This window comes from Zalophus californianus, chromosome 4 (assembly GCF_009762305.2).
Source record: "Zalophus californianus isolate mZalCal1 chromosome 4, mZalCal1.pri.v2, whole genome shotgun sequence".
NCBI classification, from domain to species: Eukaryota; Metazoa; Chordata; class Mammalia; order Carnivora; family Otariidae; genus Zalophus; species Zalophus californianus.
In genome coordinates, this window is record NC_045598.1 from 100,699,535 (window position 1) to 100,719,490 (window position 19,956).

The 19,956-nt window shown below is 39.7% G+C and overlaps 1 protein-coding gene across 5 annotated transcripts in view; it reads right to left on the bottom strand.

Moving 5' to 3' along the window:
* WARS2 (tryptophanyl tRNA synthetase 2, mitochondrial) overlaps positions 1 to 19,956 on the bottom strand; it is a 116,148-nt gene that overhangs the window by 49,449 nt on the left and 46,743 nt on the right. For 4 of the 5 annotated variants that reach the window (XR_003524601.2, XM_027621568.2, XM_027621553.2 and 1 more), the window contains exon 2: positions 18,045 to 18,302. The exons of the other annotated variant lie outside the window; for it this stretch is intronic. Coding sequence is in view for 3 of the 4 variants with exons in the window: in XM_027621568.2 (XP_027477369.1) it covers positions 18,045 to 18,302 (258 nt within the window). In the remaining variant the exon portion in view is untranslated. The remainder of the gene's footprint in view (positions 1 to 18,044; positions 18,303 to 19,956) is intronic. 5 annotated transcript variants of the gene reach the window in all.

Sequence of the window (19,956 nt, forward strand, 5' to 3'; positions counted from 1 at the left end):
GCTAGAAGTGCAAGTTTAGAATTCAGGAAAAAGGTCGGGGCTAGCGACAAAGGTCAGGAGAGAAAATGGCTGAAAGTTATGGAAGGAGGTAAGACTTCAGGAAGGTGGAATACATATACAGAGATTTTTTTTTTAATTTTTTTATTGTTATGTTAATCACCATATATTACATCATTAGTTTTTGGTGCAGTGTTCCATGATTCATTGTTTGTGCATAACACCCAGTGCTCCATGCAGAACGTGCCCTCCTCAATACCCATCACCAGGCTAACACATCCCCCTACCCCCCTCCCCTCTAGAACCCTCAGTTTGTTTTTCAGAGTCCATCATCTCTCATGGTTCGTCTCCCCCTCTGACATACTCCCCTTTTCTTCCTCTCCTGTTATCGTCTTCTTTTTCTTTTTTCTTAAAATATGTTGCGTTATTTGTTTCAGAAGTACAGAACTGTGATTCAACAGTCTTGCACAATTCACAGCGCTCACCGTAGCACATACCCTCCCCAATGTCTATCACCCAGCCACCCCATCCCTCCCACCCCCAACCACTCCAGTAACACTCAGTTTCTTTCCTGAGATTAAGAATTCCTCATATCAGTGAGGTCATGTGATACATGTCTTTCTCTGATTGACTTATTTCACTCAGCATAACACCCTCCAGTTCCATCCACGTCGTTGCAAATAGCAAGATCTCATTCCTTTTGATGGCTGCATAATATTCCATTGTGTATATATACCACCTCTTCTTTATCCATTCATCTGTCGATGGGCATCTTGGCTCTTTCCACAGTTTGGCTATTGTGGACATTGCTGCTATAAACATTGGGGTACACGTACCCCTTCGGGTCCCTACATTTGTATCTTTGTGGTAAATACCCAGTAGTGCAATTGCTGGATCGAACGGTAGCTCTAATTTCAACTGTTTGAGGAACCTCCATACTGTTTTCCAGAGGGGTTGCACCAGCTTGCATTCCCACCAACAGTGTAGGAGGGTTCCCCTTTCTCCACATCCCCGCCAACATCTGTCGTTCCCTGACTTGTTAATTTTAGCCATTCTGACGGGTGTGAGGTGGTATCTCATTGAGGTTTTGATTTGGATTTCCCTGATGCCGAGCGATGTGGAGCACTTTTTCATGTGCCTGTTGGCCATTTGGATGTCTTCTTTGGAGAAATGTCTGTTCATGTCTTCTGCCCATTTCTTGATTGGATTATTTGTTCTTTGGGTGTTGAGTTTGATAAGTTCTTTATAGATTTTGGATACTAGCCCTTTATCTGATATGTCATTTGCAAATATTTTCTCCCATTCTGTCGGTTGTCTTTTGCTTTTGTGGACTCTTTCTTTTGCTGTGCAAAAGCTTTTTATCTTGATGAAATCCCAATAGTTCATTTTTGCCCTGGCTTCCCGTGCCTTTGGCGATGTTTCTAGGAAGAAGTTGCTGCGGCTAAGGTCGAAAAGGTTGCTACCTGTGTTCTCCTTTAGGATTTTGATGGACTCCTGTCTCACGTTTAGGTCTTTCAACCATTTGGAGTCTCTTTTTGTGTGTGGTGTAAGGAAATGGTCCAGTTTCATTCTTCTGCATGTGGCTGTCCAATTTTCCCAACACCATTTGTTGAAGAGACTGTCTTTTTGCCATTGGACATTCTTTCCTGCTTTGTCAAAGATGAGTTGACCATAGAGTTGAGGGTCCATTTCTGGGCTCTTGATTCTGTTCCATTGATCGATGTGTCTGTTTTTGTGCCAGTACCATACTGTCTTGATGATGACAGCTTTGTAATAGAGCTGGAAGTCCGGAATTGTGATGCCGCCAGCTTTGCTTTTCTTTTTCAGTATTCCTCTGGCTATTCTGGGTCTCTTCTGGTTCCATACAAATTTTAGGATTCTGTGTTCCATTTCTTTGAAAAAAGTGGATGGTATTTTGATGGGGATTGCATTGAATGTGTCGATTGCTCTAGGTAGCATTGACATCTTCACAATGTGGATTCTCCCAATCCATGAGCATGGAACGTTTTTCCATTTCTTTGTGTCTTCTTCAATTTCTTTCATGAGTATTTTATCGTTTTCTGAGTACAGATCCTTTGCCTCTTTGGTTAGATTTATTCCTAGGTATCTAATGGTTTTGGGTGCAATTGTAAATGGGATCGACTCCTTGATTTGTCTCTCTTCTGTCTTGTTGTTGGTGTATAGGAATGCCACTGATTTCTGTGCATTGATTTTATATCCTGCTACTTTACTGAATTCCTGTATGAGTTCTAGCAGCTTTGGGGTGGAGTCTTTTGGGTTTTCCACATACAGTATCATATCATCTGCAAAGAGTGAGAGTTTGACTTCCTCTTTGCCGATTTGGATGCCTTTGATTTCTTTTTGTTGTCTGATTGCTGTGGCTAGGACTTCTAATACTATGTTGAATAGCAGTGGTGAGAGTGGACATCCCTGCCGCGTTCCTGACCTTAGGGGAAAAGCTCTCAGCCTTTCCCCATTGAGAATGATATTCGCTGTAGGTTTTTCGTAGATGGCTTTTATGATATTGAGGTATGTACCCTCTATCCCTATACTCTGAAGAGTTTTGATCAAGAAAGGATGTTGTACTTTGTCAAATGCTTTTTCGGCATCTATTGAGAGGATCATATGATTCTTGCTCTTTCTTTTGTTAATGTATTGTATCACGTTGATTGATTTGCGGATGTTGAACCAGCCTTGCAGCCCAGGAATAAATCCCACTTGGTCCTGGTGAATAATCCTTTTAATGTACTGTTGGATCCTATTGGCTAGTATTTTGGTGAGAATTTTTGCATCCATGTTCATCAAGGATATTGGTCTGTAATTCTCTTTTTTGATGGGGTCTTTGTCTGGTTTTGGGATCAAGGTAATGCTGGCCTCATAAAATGAGTTTGGAAGTTTCCCTTCCATTTCTATTTTTTGGAACAGTTTCAGGAGAATAGGTATGAATTCTTCTTGAAATGTCTGATAGAATTCCCCTGGGAAGCCATCTGGCCCTGGGCTTTTGTTTCTTGGGAGATTTTTGATGACTGTTTCAATTTCCTTAGTGGTTATAGGTCTGTTCAGGTTTTCTATTTCTTCCTGGTTCAATTTTGGTAGTTGATACATCTCTAGGAATGCACCCATTTCTTCTAGGTTATCTAATTTGCTGGCATAGAGTTGCTCATAATATGTTCTTAGAATTGTTTGTATTTCTTTGGTGTTGGTTGTGATCTCTCCTCTTTCATTCATGATTTTGTTGATTTGGGTCATTTCTCTTTTCTTTTTGATGAGTTTGGCCAGGGGTTTATCAATCTTGTTAATTCTTTCAAAGAACCAGCTCCTAGTTTCGTTGATCAGTTCTACTGTTCTTTTGGTTTCTAGTTCATTGATTTCTGCTCTGATCTTTATGATTTCTCTTCTCCTGCTGGGTTTAGGCTTTATTTGCTGTTCTTTCTCCAGCTCCTTTAGGTGTAGGGTTAGGTTGTGTATTTGAGACCTTTCTTGTTTCTTGAGAAAGGCATGTATTGCTATATACTTTCCTCTCAGGACTGCCTTTGCTGTATCCCAAAGATTTTGAACAGTTGTGTTTTCATTTTCCTTGGTTTCCATGAATTTTTTTAATTCTTCTTTAATTTCTTGGTTGACCCATTCATTCTTTAGTAGGATGCTCTTTAGCCTCCATGTATTTGAGTTCTTTCCGACTTTCCTCTTGTGGTTGAGTTCTAGTTTCAAAGCATTGTGGTCCGAAAATATGCAGGGAATAATCCCAATCTTTTGGTACCGATTGAGACCTGATTTGTGACCTAGGATGTGATCAATTCTGGAGAATGTTCCATGGGCACTAGAGAAGAATGTGTATTCCTTTGCTTTGGGATGGAATGTTCTGAATATGTCTGTGAAGTCCATTTGGTCCAGTGAGTCATTTAAAGTCTTTATTTCCTTGTTGATCTTTTGCTTAGATGATCTGTCCATTTCAGTCAGGGGGGTGTTAAAGTCCCCCACTATTATTGTATTGTTGTCAATGTGTTTCTTTGCTTTTGTTATTAATTGCCTTATATAATTGGCTGCTCCCATGTTCGGGGCATAGATATTTACATTTGTTAGATCTTCTTGTTGGATAGACCCTTTAAGTAGGATATAGTGTCCTTCCTCATCTCTTATTACAGTCTTTGTTTTAAAATCTAGTTTGTCTGATATAAGGATTGCCACCCCAGCTTTCTTTTGGTGTCCATTAGCATGGTAAATTGTTTTCCACCCCCTCACTTTCAATCTGGGGGTGTCTTTGGGTCTAAAATGAGTCTCTTGCAGACAGCATATGGATGGGTCTTGTTTTTTAATCCAATCTGATAGCCTGTGTCTTTTGATTGGGGCATTGAGCCCATTTACATTCAGGGTAACTATTGAAAGGTATGAATTTAGTGCCATTGTATTACTTGTAAGGTGACTGTTAACTGTCTGTTGTCTGTGTTCGTTTCTGCTCTTTGCTGCTTTTAGGTTCTCTCTTTGCTTAGAGGACCCCTTTCAATATTTCTTGGAGGGCTGGTTTTGTGTTTGCAAATTCCTTTAGTTTTTGTTTGTTCTGGAAGCTTTTTATCTCTCCTTCTATTTTCAATGATAGCCTAGCTGGATATAGTATTCTTGGCTGCATATTTTTCTCGTTTAGTGCTCTGAAGATATCTTGCCAGTCCTTTCTGGCCTGCCAGGTCTCTGTGGATAGGTCTGTTGCCAATCTAATGTTTCTACCATTGTAGGTTACGTATCTCTTCTCCCGAGCTGCTTTCAGGATTTTCTCTTTGTTTCTGAGACTCGTAAGTTTTACTATTAGATGTCGAGGTGTTGACCTATTATTATTGATTTTGAGAGGGGTTCTCTGTGCCTCCTGGATTTTAATGCCTGTTTCCTTCCTCACATTAGGGAAGTTCTCTGCTATAATTTGCTCCAATATACCTTCTGCCCCTCTCTCTCTCTCTTCTTCTTCTGGGATCCCAATTATTCTAATGTTGTTTCGTCTTATCGTATCACTTATCTCTCGAAATCTGCCCTCGTGATCCTGTAGTTGTTTCTCTCTCTTTTTCTCAGCCTCTTTATTTTCCATCATTTGGTCTTCTATATCGCTGATTCTCTCTTCTGCCTCATTTATCCTAGCATTTAGTGCCCCCATTTTTGATTGCACCTCATCAATAGCCTTTTGGGTTTCGATTTGGTTAGATTTTAGTTCTTTTATTTCTCCAGAAAGGGTTTCTCTAATAACTTCCACGCTTTTTTCAAGCCCAGCTAGTATCTTTAAAGTCATGATTCTGAACTCTAGGTCCGACATCGTACTAATGTCCGTATTGAGTAGGTCCCTGGCTGACGGTACTACCTCTTGTTCTTTTTGCTGAGGTGATTTCTTTCGTCTTGTCATTTTGTCCAGAGGAGAATAGATGAATGAGAGAACAAAATGCTAACAGGTTTACAACGTCCCCAGCAAATATACTGTATACAAATCAGAAAAGACCTGAAACCAGGGGAAAAGAAAGGGAAAGAAAGAAAAAAGAAAGAGAAAAAGAAAAAGAAAAAAAAAGAAAAAAAAAGATAAAAACAAAAACAAAACAATACAAAAAAAGCAGAATATGATCAAATATGATCAGGGTAGTGCATAGATCAGTGCCACACACTAGATTTTGGGCGTATTTTGGTCTGTTAGAAAAAAGTGCCTCCTAAAATTTTAAAGGAAGAAAGACATATATGTACAAAATAAGGGTTGATACAATGAAGGGATGGAAGATGAGTGTAAAGATGAAAATTATAAAAGATTTTATAAAAGGACTTGGTAAGATAAGTTGTTTGAAAAAAGAAAGAAGATTTAAGAAAAAAAAGAAAAAAAAAGGAAAAAGGGAGAGAATGTGATCAGGCAGGAGACTAGAACAAAGCCATACACTAGTGATTTAGGGTATATTTTGATCTGTTAGAAGAAACTGTACCTCAAAATTTTAAAGAGAGAACAACTTATATATATATGCCAAAAACAAGGGTAACTACTATGAAGGGATAAAATATGACTCTAAAAATGAAAAATAAAAAATGTTTTTTTTTTTAAAAAGGGATTTATAAGATGTTGGTTGAAAAAGGGAAAAAGAAAAATAAAAAAAAAAGTCAACAAAAATTAACTTTGATGAAATAATGAATCATGGTAAAAAAAAAAAAAAAGCCATGAATCTATGTGCAGTATTCCCCTAGCGCTGGAGTTCTCCTCTTCTCCTTGATCGATCAACTTGGTCTTGGCTTGCTGGCTGTTTGTGCTGATCATCTGGGGGAGGGGCCTGTTGCTGTGGTTTCCAAATGTCTTTGCCGGAGGCGGAATTGCCCCGCCCTTGTCGGTCCGGGCTAAGGAAGCTGCTCCGGTTTGCTCTCAGGAGCTTTTGTTCCCTGCAAGCTCTCAGTACAGCTTTGGAGGACCAAGGCAGAAATGGTGGCCTCCCAATCTCCACTCGGAGGAGCTGAGAACTCGGGGCCCTGCTCCTCAGTGTGCCCCCAGAGAAAAGCAGTCACTTCCGTGTCCCCGGTCCCCGGCCGCACTCCGTGCTCACCCGGCCTGTGATCGAGCGTTGCTATCTCTGGCACCCGACCCCGCGCGGAGTCTCCAAACCCAGCAGATCCCTGCAGTGCGTTCCTGCATCGCTCCTCCCCGGGAAGGAAGGGGAGTCTCCCCGGATCTGCTGCTTGTTGGGTCCCTGCTGGGGGAGCCGTGCCCCGACTGGGCCGCAGATCACAGTTTATGGCAACCCCGAGCTGAGAGCCCACGACTCTGCTCCGTCTCTGCAGCCGGCTTCCCTGCTCTGATACCTGGGAGCTCTGGCGCACTCAGGCACCCCCGGTCTCTCTGTGACCCCAAGGGTCCTGAGAGCACACTGTCCCGGGAGGATTCCACCCCCCGCTTAGCCACTGCAGCGACGTCCCTCCGCCAAGCCAACTTCTAAAAGGTCCGATTTTGTGCTCCGCGGCTCTATCACTTGCCAGAAGCGGCCGGCGGAGGCCCCTCCCCCGCCGTCTATCCTCCCGAATATCGCCTCGGATTCACTTCTCCGCACGCCCTACCTTCCAGTAAGTGGTCGCTTCTCTGTTCAGAGAGTTGTTGCTACTCTCCTGTTCGATCTCCTGTTGAGTTCGTAGGTGTTCAGAATGGTTTGATCCCTATTCAGCTGAATTCCTGAGACCAGAGAAATCTAGGTCTCCTACTCCTCCGCCATCTTGCTCCGCCTCTATATACAGAGATTTTTATCTCAGGACAGAACTTCTGGGGAATTAAAAAAGAGGAGTCAATAAAGGAAACAAATGAACTCTCAGAGAAGTAGAAGAAAAATATGTTACTGCCGTATCATTGGAGTCAAGAGAAAACCCTAAAAGGAAGAAGTGGTCAGTATATCAATGATCAGAGAAGTAAAGATGTTTAAGAATTAAGAAAAGACTAAGCCCAGATAAGAGGTCACATGGCGCTTCATTAAAAACACAAACACTGAGCTGTGTTCTTAATCCTGTGATATAATACAAAGAAGTAGAAAATATGTTTGTAGGGGTGCCTGGCTTGCTCAGTCTATGGAACCCGTGCCTCTTGATCTCGGGGTTGTAAGTTCAAGTCCCACACTGGGTGCACAGATTACTTAAAAATAAAATCTTAAAAGAAAAAAAGAAAATGCGTTTGTAACAGATGGGCTCTCCCTAGGCATTTTTTGTTTTGATTTGGATAAATAATGTTTAGGCAAGGAAAGACATCAATTTCAAAACAAACAAAAATAATGAAAATCTTACATTATAAGATGGTTTTCAAATTCTTATTTTAAGCTCTTTTTAGTTCTTGACTAAAATTTCCTGATATTCTTGGCAGTTAAAATCCCTTCAATCTAATTCAAAGGATTGTCCTAAACAAACTGCTCTCTTTCATACTTTCCTTGGAGTGAGGTCAATGGTTACACTTGGTTTCATAGTGCTTCTGGCTGGTTTAAAATCTATAACGTTTGGGGCGCCTGGGTGGCTCAGTCGTTAAGCATCTGCCTTAGGCTCAGGTCATGATCCCAGGGTCCTGGGATTGAGCCCCGCCTCAGGCTCCCTGCTCGGCGGGAAGCCTGCTTCTCTCTCTCCCACTCCCCCTGCTTATGTTCCCTCTCTCACTGTGTCTCTCTCTGTCAAATAAATAAAATCTTTAAAATAAATAAAAAAATAAAATCTATAACGTTTGAAGAAGCATGGGGAACATGCTATATCAACAAATCAAATAATTAGTTTACTTACTAAATTTGTGAGCAGTTTGCTTCTTGGTTTCACTGTGAACAGATGACTCAAAGATCATATGAAATTTTCATGCCATATCTATTTTCCCTGTGTCATTTTAAGTGTCTGAATGACAGCTACACTGAAATGTCTGTAGTGTTCCTACACAATTCCATGGGCTTCTCTCTTTTTTTTCTACTTGATATAACAACTTATTTAAAAATTTTTTAAAATATTAGATCAACTTTGGTGAGGCATAATTTACACACAGTAAGATGGACCTATTTAGCTGTTCAGTCCAATGAATTTTGACAAATCTACATACATGTGTAACCACACATGGTTACACATGTAACCACCATACCAATCAAGACACAGAACATTTCAATGTCCCCCAAAAGTTCCCTCATGCCCCTTTGCAGTCAATCGCACACTCCTGCTCCAGGAGACCACTGATCTGTTTTCTGTTATTATGGATTAGTTCTGCCTATTGTAGAATACCATATAAATGTTATTATATAATATGAACTCTTCTGTCCTTGGCTTCTATCAACATAATACTTCTGAGACTCCTCTGTGTTGTTACAAACTCCTTTTTCATTATTGAATAGTATTCCAGTGACTGAATATTCTGTAATTGTTTACTCACCAGTTGATGGATGTTTGGGGTTTTTTTTTTTTTGGCTATTATAACTAAAATACTATGAACATTTGTGTACAAGTCATTTTGCAGACAATGTCTTAATTTCTCATGGGTAAATACCTAGGACTGGAATTACTGGGTCATGTGGTAAGTATATGTTTAATTTTGTAAGAAATTGCCATTTTATACTCTTGCCAGCAATGAGAGTTCGAGCTGCTTCATATCCTTACCAAAACTTAGTATTGCCAGTATTTTTAATTTTAGTCATTCAAGTGGGTGAAATGGTTTATCCCTATGGTTTTATTTTACATTTCTCTGATGACCATGATGTTGAACTTTCCACGTGCTTACTTCTTCATTTGTGAAATGTCTCTTCAAATATAGTGACCAATTACAAAATCAGGCTGTCTTATTATATTATCGAGGTAAGAGTTCTATATACATTTGGACACAAAGCTTTGTCAGATGTTATGTGTTACACATATTCTCTCTTTATGGCTCACCTTTTCATTTTCTTAATGGTGTTTTTTAAAAAAATAGAATATTTTTTCATGAAGTCAAATGTATCAACATTTTCTTTTAAGTTAAATGCTTTTGGGTACTTTCTAAGAAATCTTTGCCTACCCTCAAGGTCTGGAAGATCTTCCCCCATGAATTCCTCTAGAAGTTTTATAGTTTTCACTTTTACATTTAGATCTATGGTAGTTTTCAGTTAATTTGTTATGAATGGTGTGAGGGAAGAGCCAAGGTTCATTCCCTCCCCCATACAGATATCCAGTTGGATACCTAACACCATTCGCTGAAAAGACTATCCTTTCCCCCACTGTAATGGTTTGACACTTTTGTTGAAAACATTTCGCTTCTGGATGTGGGTATACTTCTGGATTCCTTATTCCTTTCCATTGATCTATTAGTCTATTCTTATATCAAGACCACACTCTCTTGATTACTGTAGCTTGACAGTAGTCTTGAAGAAAGGTGGTCTAAGTCCTCCAACTGTGTTTTCTTTTTCAAAATTGTTTTGGGTATTTTAAGTACTGTCTGTATTGCCATATGCACTTCAGATTCAATTTGTCAGTGTCTACAACATTTTAATTGGGATTGTAATGAATCTGTGGATCAAACTGGAGGAAACTGACATATTAACAATATTGAATTTCCTATCCAAGAACAAGCCTTCCACCTATGGTAATGGCTGAGTAGCTCTGTATTAATCTGCTAGGGCTGCCATAACGAGACACCACAGAATGGGTGGCTTAAGCAACAGAAATTTATTGTCTTGCAATTTTGGAGGCTGGAAGTCTGAACTCAGGGTGCCAGGGGGGTCAGGTTCTGGTGAGAACTCTTTTCCTGGTGTGCAGACAGCTGCCTTTCCACTGTGTGCTCACATGGTAGACAAGGAGTAATGTCTCTCTTCCTCTTCTATTGATGGGAATGTAAATTAGATACCAATGTGGACAGCAATCTGGCAATATCCAGTAAGGCTGATGATGTATATGTCACATATCCTTATGACTCCACTTCAGGTATGTATAACTAGAAAAGTCTTTCACATGTCCACAAAAAGCATATACAAGTATGTTCACTACAGTATTGTTTACAATAACAAAAAATTGGAGAAAAAAATCTAAATATTCTTTGCTGGGAAAATGGATAAATTGTGATAGAGCCAGACAATGGAATACTGTAGAGCAGTCAAAATGAACAAATCTCAGCCAAGTAATGCTGAACACAAAAATATAGATGTAGGAAGCTATGTGCATGATACCACTTATATAAAGTTTTAAAACATGCAAAATTAATAATATGGACTGTTACAGCCAAATCCTATGCAATAAAAATATAAACATATACATTGGAGGGATGCCTGGGTGGCTCAGTCAGTTAAGTGTCAGATTTCAGCTCAGGTCATGATCTCAGGGTTCTAGGATCGAGCCCTGTGTCCGGCTCCACACTCAGTGAAAAGTCTGCTAGTCTCTCTGCCCCTCCACCCCCACCCCCTGCTCTTGTGCGCGCTCTGTCTCTAATAAATAAATAAAACCTTTTAAAAAAATAAACACATACATTGGAATGAGATGAGTATCAAGTTCAATACAGCGGTTACCTCTGGGGAGGCAGCAAGTGGAAATTCGGAAAGAAATACATGAGGAGCTTGGTTGTATAATGATTTTCCTAACTTCTCTTTATTATTTCTACCATGTGCCATTCAGATCCTTTGTCTCTCCTGAGAAACTGTGGAGGAAATGCCAATTTTACAAATTGATTCCTCAAGTCCATTAATCCATGTGGACATTTGTTTGCTTCCTTTCTTTTCTTCACAATTTTTTAAATTTCTTTTTTAATCTCTATACCCAGTGTGGGGCTCGAACTCACAAACCTGAGATCAAGAGTCCTGTGCTCTACCGACTGAGCCAGCCAGGGGCCCCTTTTTCCTTTCTATTATGAGTTGTATGTTGCACCTGTTGTTGGTAGCCTAACAACTTTGAGAGTCCAACAAATATAAATCTGTACTCAAAGAGGCTTCCAAAATTACTAGGATAAGTGAAAACATGATACTGTCCATCCAAGTTTAGGTACTGCTGGTCTCACATCTCTAAGATAAGGGACATGGGTCAGGTACAACTTTTGTTTGTATACAGTGAGCCAGGATTCATGTGAGAGCTTGCTTATTATTTATTATTAGCCATTATTATTATTACCATTGATTTGAGTTTCCTGGAAAACAAAACATTAAACTCTAACTAGAGAATGAAGCCACCTTCCAAGGCTGTGGATTCCATTCTCTTCCCTCAACTCTTCTGCGGACAGTTCTGGATGCTCTGTAACATGATGTCTGCTGGTCAAAACTCCTTTTCTCCTAGCCTTGGCACAAAGCCAGCGCCCAAAGCTACAAACTCCAGCTTTTATCTTCCATCTGCACGGTGATTAGTTCACAAGGAAAGTAACAACTAAAGAAGTGGAAACGTGCACCTCAGAGACAGCTGTGGGAATCAGATTGGATATACACTCAGGCCTGCTGGAAATAAAAGACCATTGACTTTGGCATTGGGTTGGAAACCTCTGCCAAACACACACACAGGCAGGCGCGCGCTCTCGCTCTCTCTTTCTCAATCACCCTCTCTCTCTCCCTCAAACACACACACATACGCACGCACGCACACACACGCACGCACACACACCTTTCAGAGGAGAGGCTCTGTAAAATTCCCCACATATGGCAAACATATTTTAGGGGAAGCACCATGACTAGAGGCCAGTGGGAGAGAAAGAAAAAGAAAATAATGAGAAAAATCTTCAATAAGTCTAAATTGTTTCAGTCAGACTGCTGAGAAAGAATGCAAAGGATTGGAGATGAAAATCATTGGTAAAATAAGCATTATAACACAGCTGAATTCTTTCCCTACTTCAAATGATTGCTAGAACTTATTCCCCAGTACAACAATAGCACCTGGGGGAACTAGTTTTTACATTTAGGTCCAAGTACTTTGCTTAACACAGTGGATACACATGAAAAGAGCACATTATATAATATAAAAAAATAGTTTTCTCTAACTCGCAATTTCAAAAATTCTGAATTTTACTTGTAAATAAGTGTGTGGGGGGCAGGGAATGCAGGTGTATCTAATTTTAGCTGGCATTGGCTCACAACACTTTAAGTATAATTGTTTTCTGACTTCCTATCCTCTTGGTTACATATTTAATGATCAATTAAATGCTAACGTGCCTCACAAAACTCCCAGAAGAAAGGAAAAACCATGTTAAAATGTAGACAACTGATCTGTAAGCTATCCACTTTATAAGAACAGATTTATCATATTTTCTCAAAATAAAACCAGAAACACCCCCCAACTCTTGCTTTAAAGAGTTATTAGTAAAAGTTAATCAGATCATCTGAACAAAAATAACCTGATGACTAAAAAGTGATGGAGTGGAAACAACACTGGCCTGATGTTCTCATTTCTCAGGGGCGTCATTCTTTTTTTAATTTTTTAATTTTAATTCTAGTATAGTTATATTAGTTTCAGGTGTACAATATAGCGATTAAACACATACAACACCCAGTGCTCATCACAACAAGGGTCCGCCTTAATCCCCATCACCTGTTTCACCCATTCCCCCACGGTCCTCCCCTCTGGTAACCATCAGTGTGTTCTCTAGAGTTAAGAGTCTGTTTCTTGGGGATATCTGCGTGGCTCAGTCGGTTAAGCGTCTGCCTTCGGCTCAGGTCCTGATCCCAGGATCCTGGGATCGAGCCCCACATCGGGCTCCCTGCTCAGCAGGGAAACCTGTTTCTCCCTCTGCCTGACGCTCCCCCTGTTTGTGCTCTCTTTCTCTCTCTCTGACAAATAAATAAAAATTTAAAAAAAAAAGTCTATTTCTTGGTTTGTCTTTTTTTTTTTTTACTTTGCTTGTTTGTTTTGTTTCTTAAATTCCACACAAGTGAAATCATATGCCATTTGGGGCGCCTGGGTGGCTCAGTCGGTTAAGCGACTGCTTTCGGCTCAGGTCATGATCCCGGGGTCCTGGGATCGAGCCCCGCATCGGGCTCCTTGCTCTGCAGGGAGCCTGCTTCTCCCTCTCCTCCCCACTTGTGCTGTCTCTCACTATCTCTGTCTCTCTCTCTCTCTCTCAAATAAATAAATAAAATCTAAAAAGAAAAAAATTTAAAAAAAGAAATCATATGCCATTTGTCTTTCAATGACTTCTTTCACTTGGCATTATACTTTCTAGTTCCATCCATGTTGTTGCAAGTGGCAAGATTTCATTCCTTTTTATGGCTGAGTAATATTCCATCACATCTATCTATCTATCTATCTATCTATCTATCTATCTATCTATCTATCCATATCAAGGGCCTCATTCTTGAAGGACTTTCTAGAAACTGAGCTTAGATTTTTACACTGAGGGTAAGGAGAGAGGTGCTGAGGTATCTGAGGTAGAAAGATGAGCATGGGTACAGGGTAGGGGATGGAATGCTGCCACGAGAGCCTGAGGCAGGAGTGAAGGGGGTGACAGGAGTGTCCAGGCAAGAAATAATGAGGACTTTGGGGTCAGCTCGGCTCTCCACTGCCTCTCTGCCATTAGCTACTGAGGCAAAGGCATGGTGGGGGGAGCGCAGCATAAGGTTCTCTCCCATGAGAACACCTTCTAAAAGCGGTGTTTTAGGAAGAAAAAAAAAAAGAGTCCTGGATTTGTTACCTGGATGACCTCTGGTTAAATTAGGAAGATATATTTGTTAAGCATTTACTAAGTACCAGGCACCATTCAGAGATGGTTTTAAGGATATTTTATAATTTACTCAATCTTTTCATACCTTAATTTATTCATCTGTGAAAGAATAGTAATGCCTAACTCATGTGCTCTTTCGAGGATTAAAAGTGAGTTCATATACATGAAAGGCTTTTTAGATCTTACACATTGAAAAATATTAGTTTTCTAATAAATATGACTTCTCATTTTTTTTCTAAATCTGACAATGCTATGAGTATTTTCCTTTTCAGTCCCCATCTCTTAGAGGCTCCACAGACTGAAAAAGGCAGTTGTTAACTACTGTATGATAAGACACAAAACAGACACCATGAGGATTCTTCCACCCACTAGAACACTGCAAATATGGGGCCAGCTGTCTAGAACAATCACTGTTTCAGGGACACTAGCTTATCCGATTATACTCCTACTTGAGAATGGTTCTAAGAAGCAAATCCAGTACATGCCTTCATACTTTCTAGCATAAGGAAGATCTTCCCACCATCCTCCTTGAACAAGCAGAAGCTTCATGGCTGCTTTGAAGGAACTGATGTCCGGGCATTCTATGGGCACTAGGCAAGCAGAGTTTCTATTCAAACTATCAAAAATGGTGATGAGCAACTATATGAATGGTAGTTTATAGCCACTAACCATCAGCCAATATACATCAGCACAAAGAGAAAGCAACAAAAAATTATAAGGTTTATTTTCGTGTTCAAAAGAGCTAATTTTATACTAAATAAAAGGAAACCCGATTAACATATCAAAGGCATGAAAAAAGTGGGAGTATAAAAATCTTAAGTTTTTTTAAAGATTTTATTTATTTATTTGAAAGAGAGAGTGGGGGAGAACAGCAGAGAGAGAGGGAGAAGCTCCCTGTTCAGCAGGGAGCCCCGATGTGGGGCTTGATCCCAGGACCCTGGGATCGTGACCTGAGCTGAAGGCAGACGCTTAACCCGCTGAGCCACCCAGGCGCCCCCTAAAAATCTAAGTTTTTAATTCTTTTCAAATGCAGGATCAACTTTAGGGGAAATAAAACTTCAGCAACAAATAAAAAGATACGAAAAAAATGTAATGTGTGGACCTTCATTGGATCATTATTTAAACAAGCCAAATATAAAAGACATTTTGGGAGAATCAGCGTAATTTGAATATGGACTGGATATTAGATGATCATATGGAATTTTCATAGCTTTGTTAGGTGTGATGACAATATGGTGGTTATGTAAGAAAATTTCCTCAGTTTATGGAGAGGCACACTGAAATATTTAGGGACTGAAATGCCATGATGTGTGTTATCTGTTTTAAAATACTTAAGCCACAACCAAGGCACCTGGGTGGTACAGACAGTTAAGCATCCGACTCTTGGTTTTGACTCAGAGTCGTGATCTCAGGGTTGTGGGATTGAGCCCCATGACAAGTATCCCCTTTAAGCCCTGCACTGGGCTCCATGCTCAGTGCAGAGTCTGCTTAAAACTTTCTCTCCCTCTCCCTCTGCCCCTCCCTCTCTTGTGTGCACACTCTCTCTCTTTCTCATTCAAATAAATAAATAAATCTGAAAAAAAAAAGACTTCAACAACAACAAAAAACAACACAGATGAGACAAATTACAAAATGCTAGTAAGTGATGGGGGGGTATAGTACACGATTTTCCCTACTCTTCCATTCATATTTAAATTTTTCTTTATTATTTAAAAAAGGAAAGAAAACCTGATAAAATACCCAGTCTATCCACTGAGTTGTATTAAGGTTGGTTGCCTGAGTTAAAAAAGGGAATGGCCCAGACCAAATATGTCTTGAGGTCAGAAAGACACCTGAGGAAGTCTTGCACACTGTCTTTGTGGGACAAAGTGTAGACTGTGGGCAGATGAGTACTTCCCTCACATTTTCCTGGCAGGCTACCCAAACTCCCTGGAGGGAGACGCAGTCCAGGACGGGAGCGAGGGACCAGTGAGGCAGTGTGGAGCTGCATGAGGGCACCGAGGAAACAGGCAACACCAGTGACCTGCCCTCTCTGACCTAGACCCACAACCACTACGGGAACCAAAGAGCTCATTACATAACATAAAAAAAAACAAAAGGAAGGTGACTTTCATGATCCCTCATCTATGAGGGAATTCTTACAAAGTCTCCCACACTGTGGGCGACCCTTTCAATTGCTGTTTTGAACAACAAAGTACCATGTTGAAGAAGAGACCTCAATTATTGCAAATTTTAAGTGCTTGCGGATGTCACTGCCAAAAATTATAATGTGATTATCATTCCTGGGGGTATGAGCTCAAAGTGCAAGCAATGAATGTGGCTGAAATGAGCCTTTAATTTTAAACATCACTTAACAAAGCAGTCTGGCAACTGGTTACTTTGTGGAGATGTAGACATTTGCGCCTTCCAGAAGTAGGGAAATAGGCACTGGGAATACGATTTTTAGAAATGGTATCACATAAGGATCAAAAGGGAGTTTGTATCAAAAACAGCTTAGATGAAATGAAAATGTATCAGGTAACCTACAAAGTGGTTCTAATGATGATCAGTATTATGATGTCGGAGACAGACTTAAAGAGTGTGAATAAACACTTTTCAGGTTTAGGAACACTTTACAGTTTCAGGAACTAGGACAGGCATATTTCTTTCAAACAGATGGCGAGAGAGCTCCTGAGGTGGGACAATTAGCTTGAAGAAGGCAAGACCTATGGGGTAAGGACCTGTAGGGTAAGGCTACTATGTAACAAATGTCTCTGAGTATTTGAAGAGCAGTCATGTGGGAGACAGAGTTGATTTACTATGTATTTTTAGAGAGCATAAGCAAAATGAGTGGATGGAGATTATAGGGAGACACATACCTGCCCAACATAAGCAAGTATATTTATATATTTAAAACAATTAGATCAGTCCAAGATTGAATTTGAAAAGTTATGTGTACGTAAAGGCTCTCTGACTGAATGTGAGGAAGGAAATGGAGGTAAACTGCCTTTATGGACATTTTAATGGTCAGATTCTATTATCACATTATTTCCAAGCTGGAAACAACTTTTAAGTTGATAAATATATTTATTTTTGAAGATATTCATCTCTTACATATTTTTTTAAAGGGTCACTCTGTGAATCATTATACTAAGTTCTGTGGGTGATAACACATACATAAACACAGCGACTGTCAGAAGTTTATGATCAAGGCAAGAGGTACACACATGGATAACCCATACCACACATGCATACATGTTAACATGTGCTGTGGCTTTGTCACAAGGTTCAAGCGGATATGCAATGAGGGCATGATCCAGTTAAATTTTTCATCTTCCTTGCTATGGAGTCTCTTAAGTGCCCTGTCTGGTCCAGGCTGTCTGCCCGTCCAAGAATAAACTGATTCATCCATAGTGACGATATCAGTCAAATATTTTGGCTTTGTTCTGAAGCCTTTCTTGGCTTGGACTCAAGAGACTGGACATTGTCTTCCAATTTCCCAGCTAGTTCTCTCAAGTCTTCTCAAAAGCTATTATACAAAGAAGGAACAATGGGAATTATCCAATAGGCCTTCCAAATGCAATACCCAGTAAAGCAACACTGAAGTTATGCAAAACCACTAAATTCTACCCTTGATCACCAGGAGATTAGTCAACAGTATGAATTCAGCAGTTTGGATACAACCAAGCAGAGAAAAACAATTTCAGACTTACAAGTACTAATGAGATGCAACATTTTGGTTTATGAAGCAAGAACAGTGGAGGAAAAGGTGAAAAATACTATTTGCATTATGATGACATTTAAAGATATGAATATAGGGTAAACATGAAGATGAAATCATCGCAGCTGATGAAGTCACTCGAACAATTTTAAAAGAATCACAAACAGGAGCTATATAAATTTTCCTTCAAAGTTTTCCTCAAATACTTTGAAAATACAAGTTTTCTTGGTTCTAATGTGAGAAGCTAACCTGAGATTGTTGGAAAAGGATGCTCTTCTCTGGGTTTATGCCACAGGCGAGAAGAATAGCAGTCATGTCCAAGATGCTCTGCTGAAGGACGGCCGGCTCCTGGGGGATAGTGATGGAGTGTAAGTCAACGATGCTGTACAGCACCGAGCCATGTTCTTCCTGCAACCTCACCCAGGTCTCAATGGCTCCCAGGTAATTGCCGAGGTGGGGGATTCCTGTAGGCTGAATGCCAGAGAATACTCGCTTCACAGCATCTTTCTGGAACAGACGAAAACAAGCATTTGCTTTCAAGGCAGAATCCATGAATCCTATGCCCATGTTACTGTAGCAATGGTGACTAGTTCTATTTCTTACAACTGCAATCTGACAGTCATTATCCTTATGCATTTATTTTGTGTCTGTGCAAAGCACTATATTAGGAGCTATTAGGGACAGAAAATGAAATTTAAAATGTGGCTTGATTTTTTTCTTTTTTTATGTTCAGTTAGCCTGCATATAGTACATCATTAGTTTTTGTTGTAGTGTTCAATGTTTCATTAGTCGCATATAACACCCAGTGCTCATCACCACATGTGCCCTCCTTAATACCCATCACCCGGTTACCCCATCTCCCCACCCCCCTCCCTTCTGTAGCCCTCAGTTTGGTTCCTGGAGTCCAGAGTCTCTCATGGTTTGTCTCCCTCTCTGAATTCTGGATTTTTTTTTTTTTTTTTGTACTCAAAGACGTATAAATACAAAGGCACATAAGAAAGTCTGCAACCCCAAGCAGTGCAATCTAATTGGAGATAGAGGATAGGTTTACGAAGAGATATGTAACAGTACAGCGTGGCAACATGATCATAAGCAGTTTGCAAACATAAATAGTGGGGTACAGGCAGAGTTCCCAAGAGGAAAAGATGACTGTGGATCTGGGGGTCAGTGAGAAAGACTTCAGACACAGAATCAAATTTCACTGGAGATTAAAGGGGCCTGGAGGGTTTTACATGTGATTTCATTCATTTTGTAGTTAAGGCAAGGAAGTCACAGCATTAGGGCTGAAGGCTACTGCTATTTACTTAATTCAGTTTTCTTTAGAAATAATTGCTGATATTACAACTTAGTGTGTAGGATCTTGGGCTAGAAATTAGAAAACCTACACTCTATTTCTAATATTGCTTCTTGATCAAGTTATTTAACTTTTTTGTGCTTCAGTTTCCTTTTACTTTTGTTAAATCATACTTTTATTTCAAAGGGAGTTTTTTAGTTCTGTATAATTTTTTTAAATTATAAAAACATTTTTGTTAAATGTTTTTTTAATTTATGGCATGTTTTCCTACTGGTTTGTACTTTCTAATATTGAAATTGTAATAGATAAATGAGAAGGAAAAAGTAATAGAGGATGAAAAAAATGTTATTTTTCTCTTGAATCTTTTTGCATTCTGTAGTGAAACATGAAAAATGAATATATATCAGTAAATGTGCTCTCACTAAGAGGTTCTGAAGAAATAAAATGAGCCAACATTTTTAACAACAGCAACAAAATATTAATAATGGCAGCCATAATTTGCTGGACAACTATGTTGCAGGCATTTATGCTCAGGGCCTGGTATACATTAATGTGTTTAATCCTTACAATACCCAATATGGTAGGCATTTTATTACCTCTGATTTACAGATGAGATAACTGAGGCTCGCTGATCTTTAGAGATTGCCCCTGGTCACACACCTAGTAAGTGGTGAAGTTGAGATATCAAGCCAGTATCACTTACTTCAAAGCCCATGTATGTTCTTTCCACTAGCTACTATCCAGTAAGGCTTTATGAGATTCATTATATTAATTTTGCAACTTTTCTGTAGGCTTGCCAATTTCCAAAAAATAACTTATGGAGAGAAAAAAAAGAACACTCTTATACATGTATCTTTGTGTTCTGTG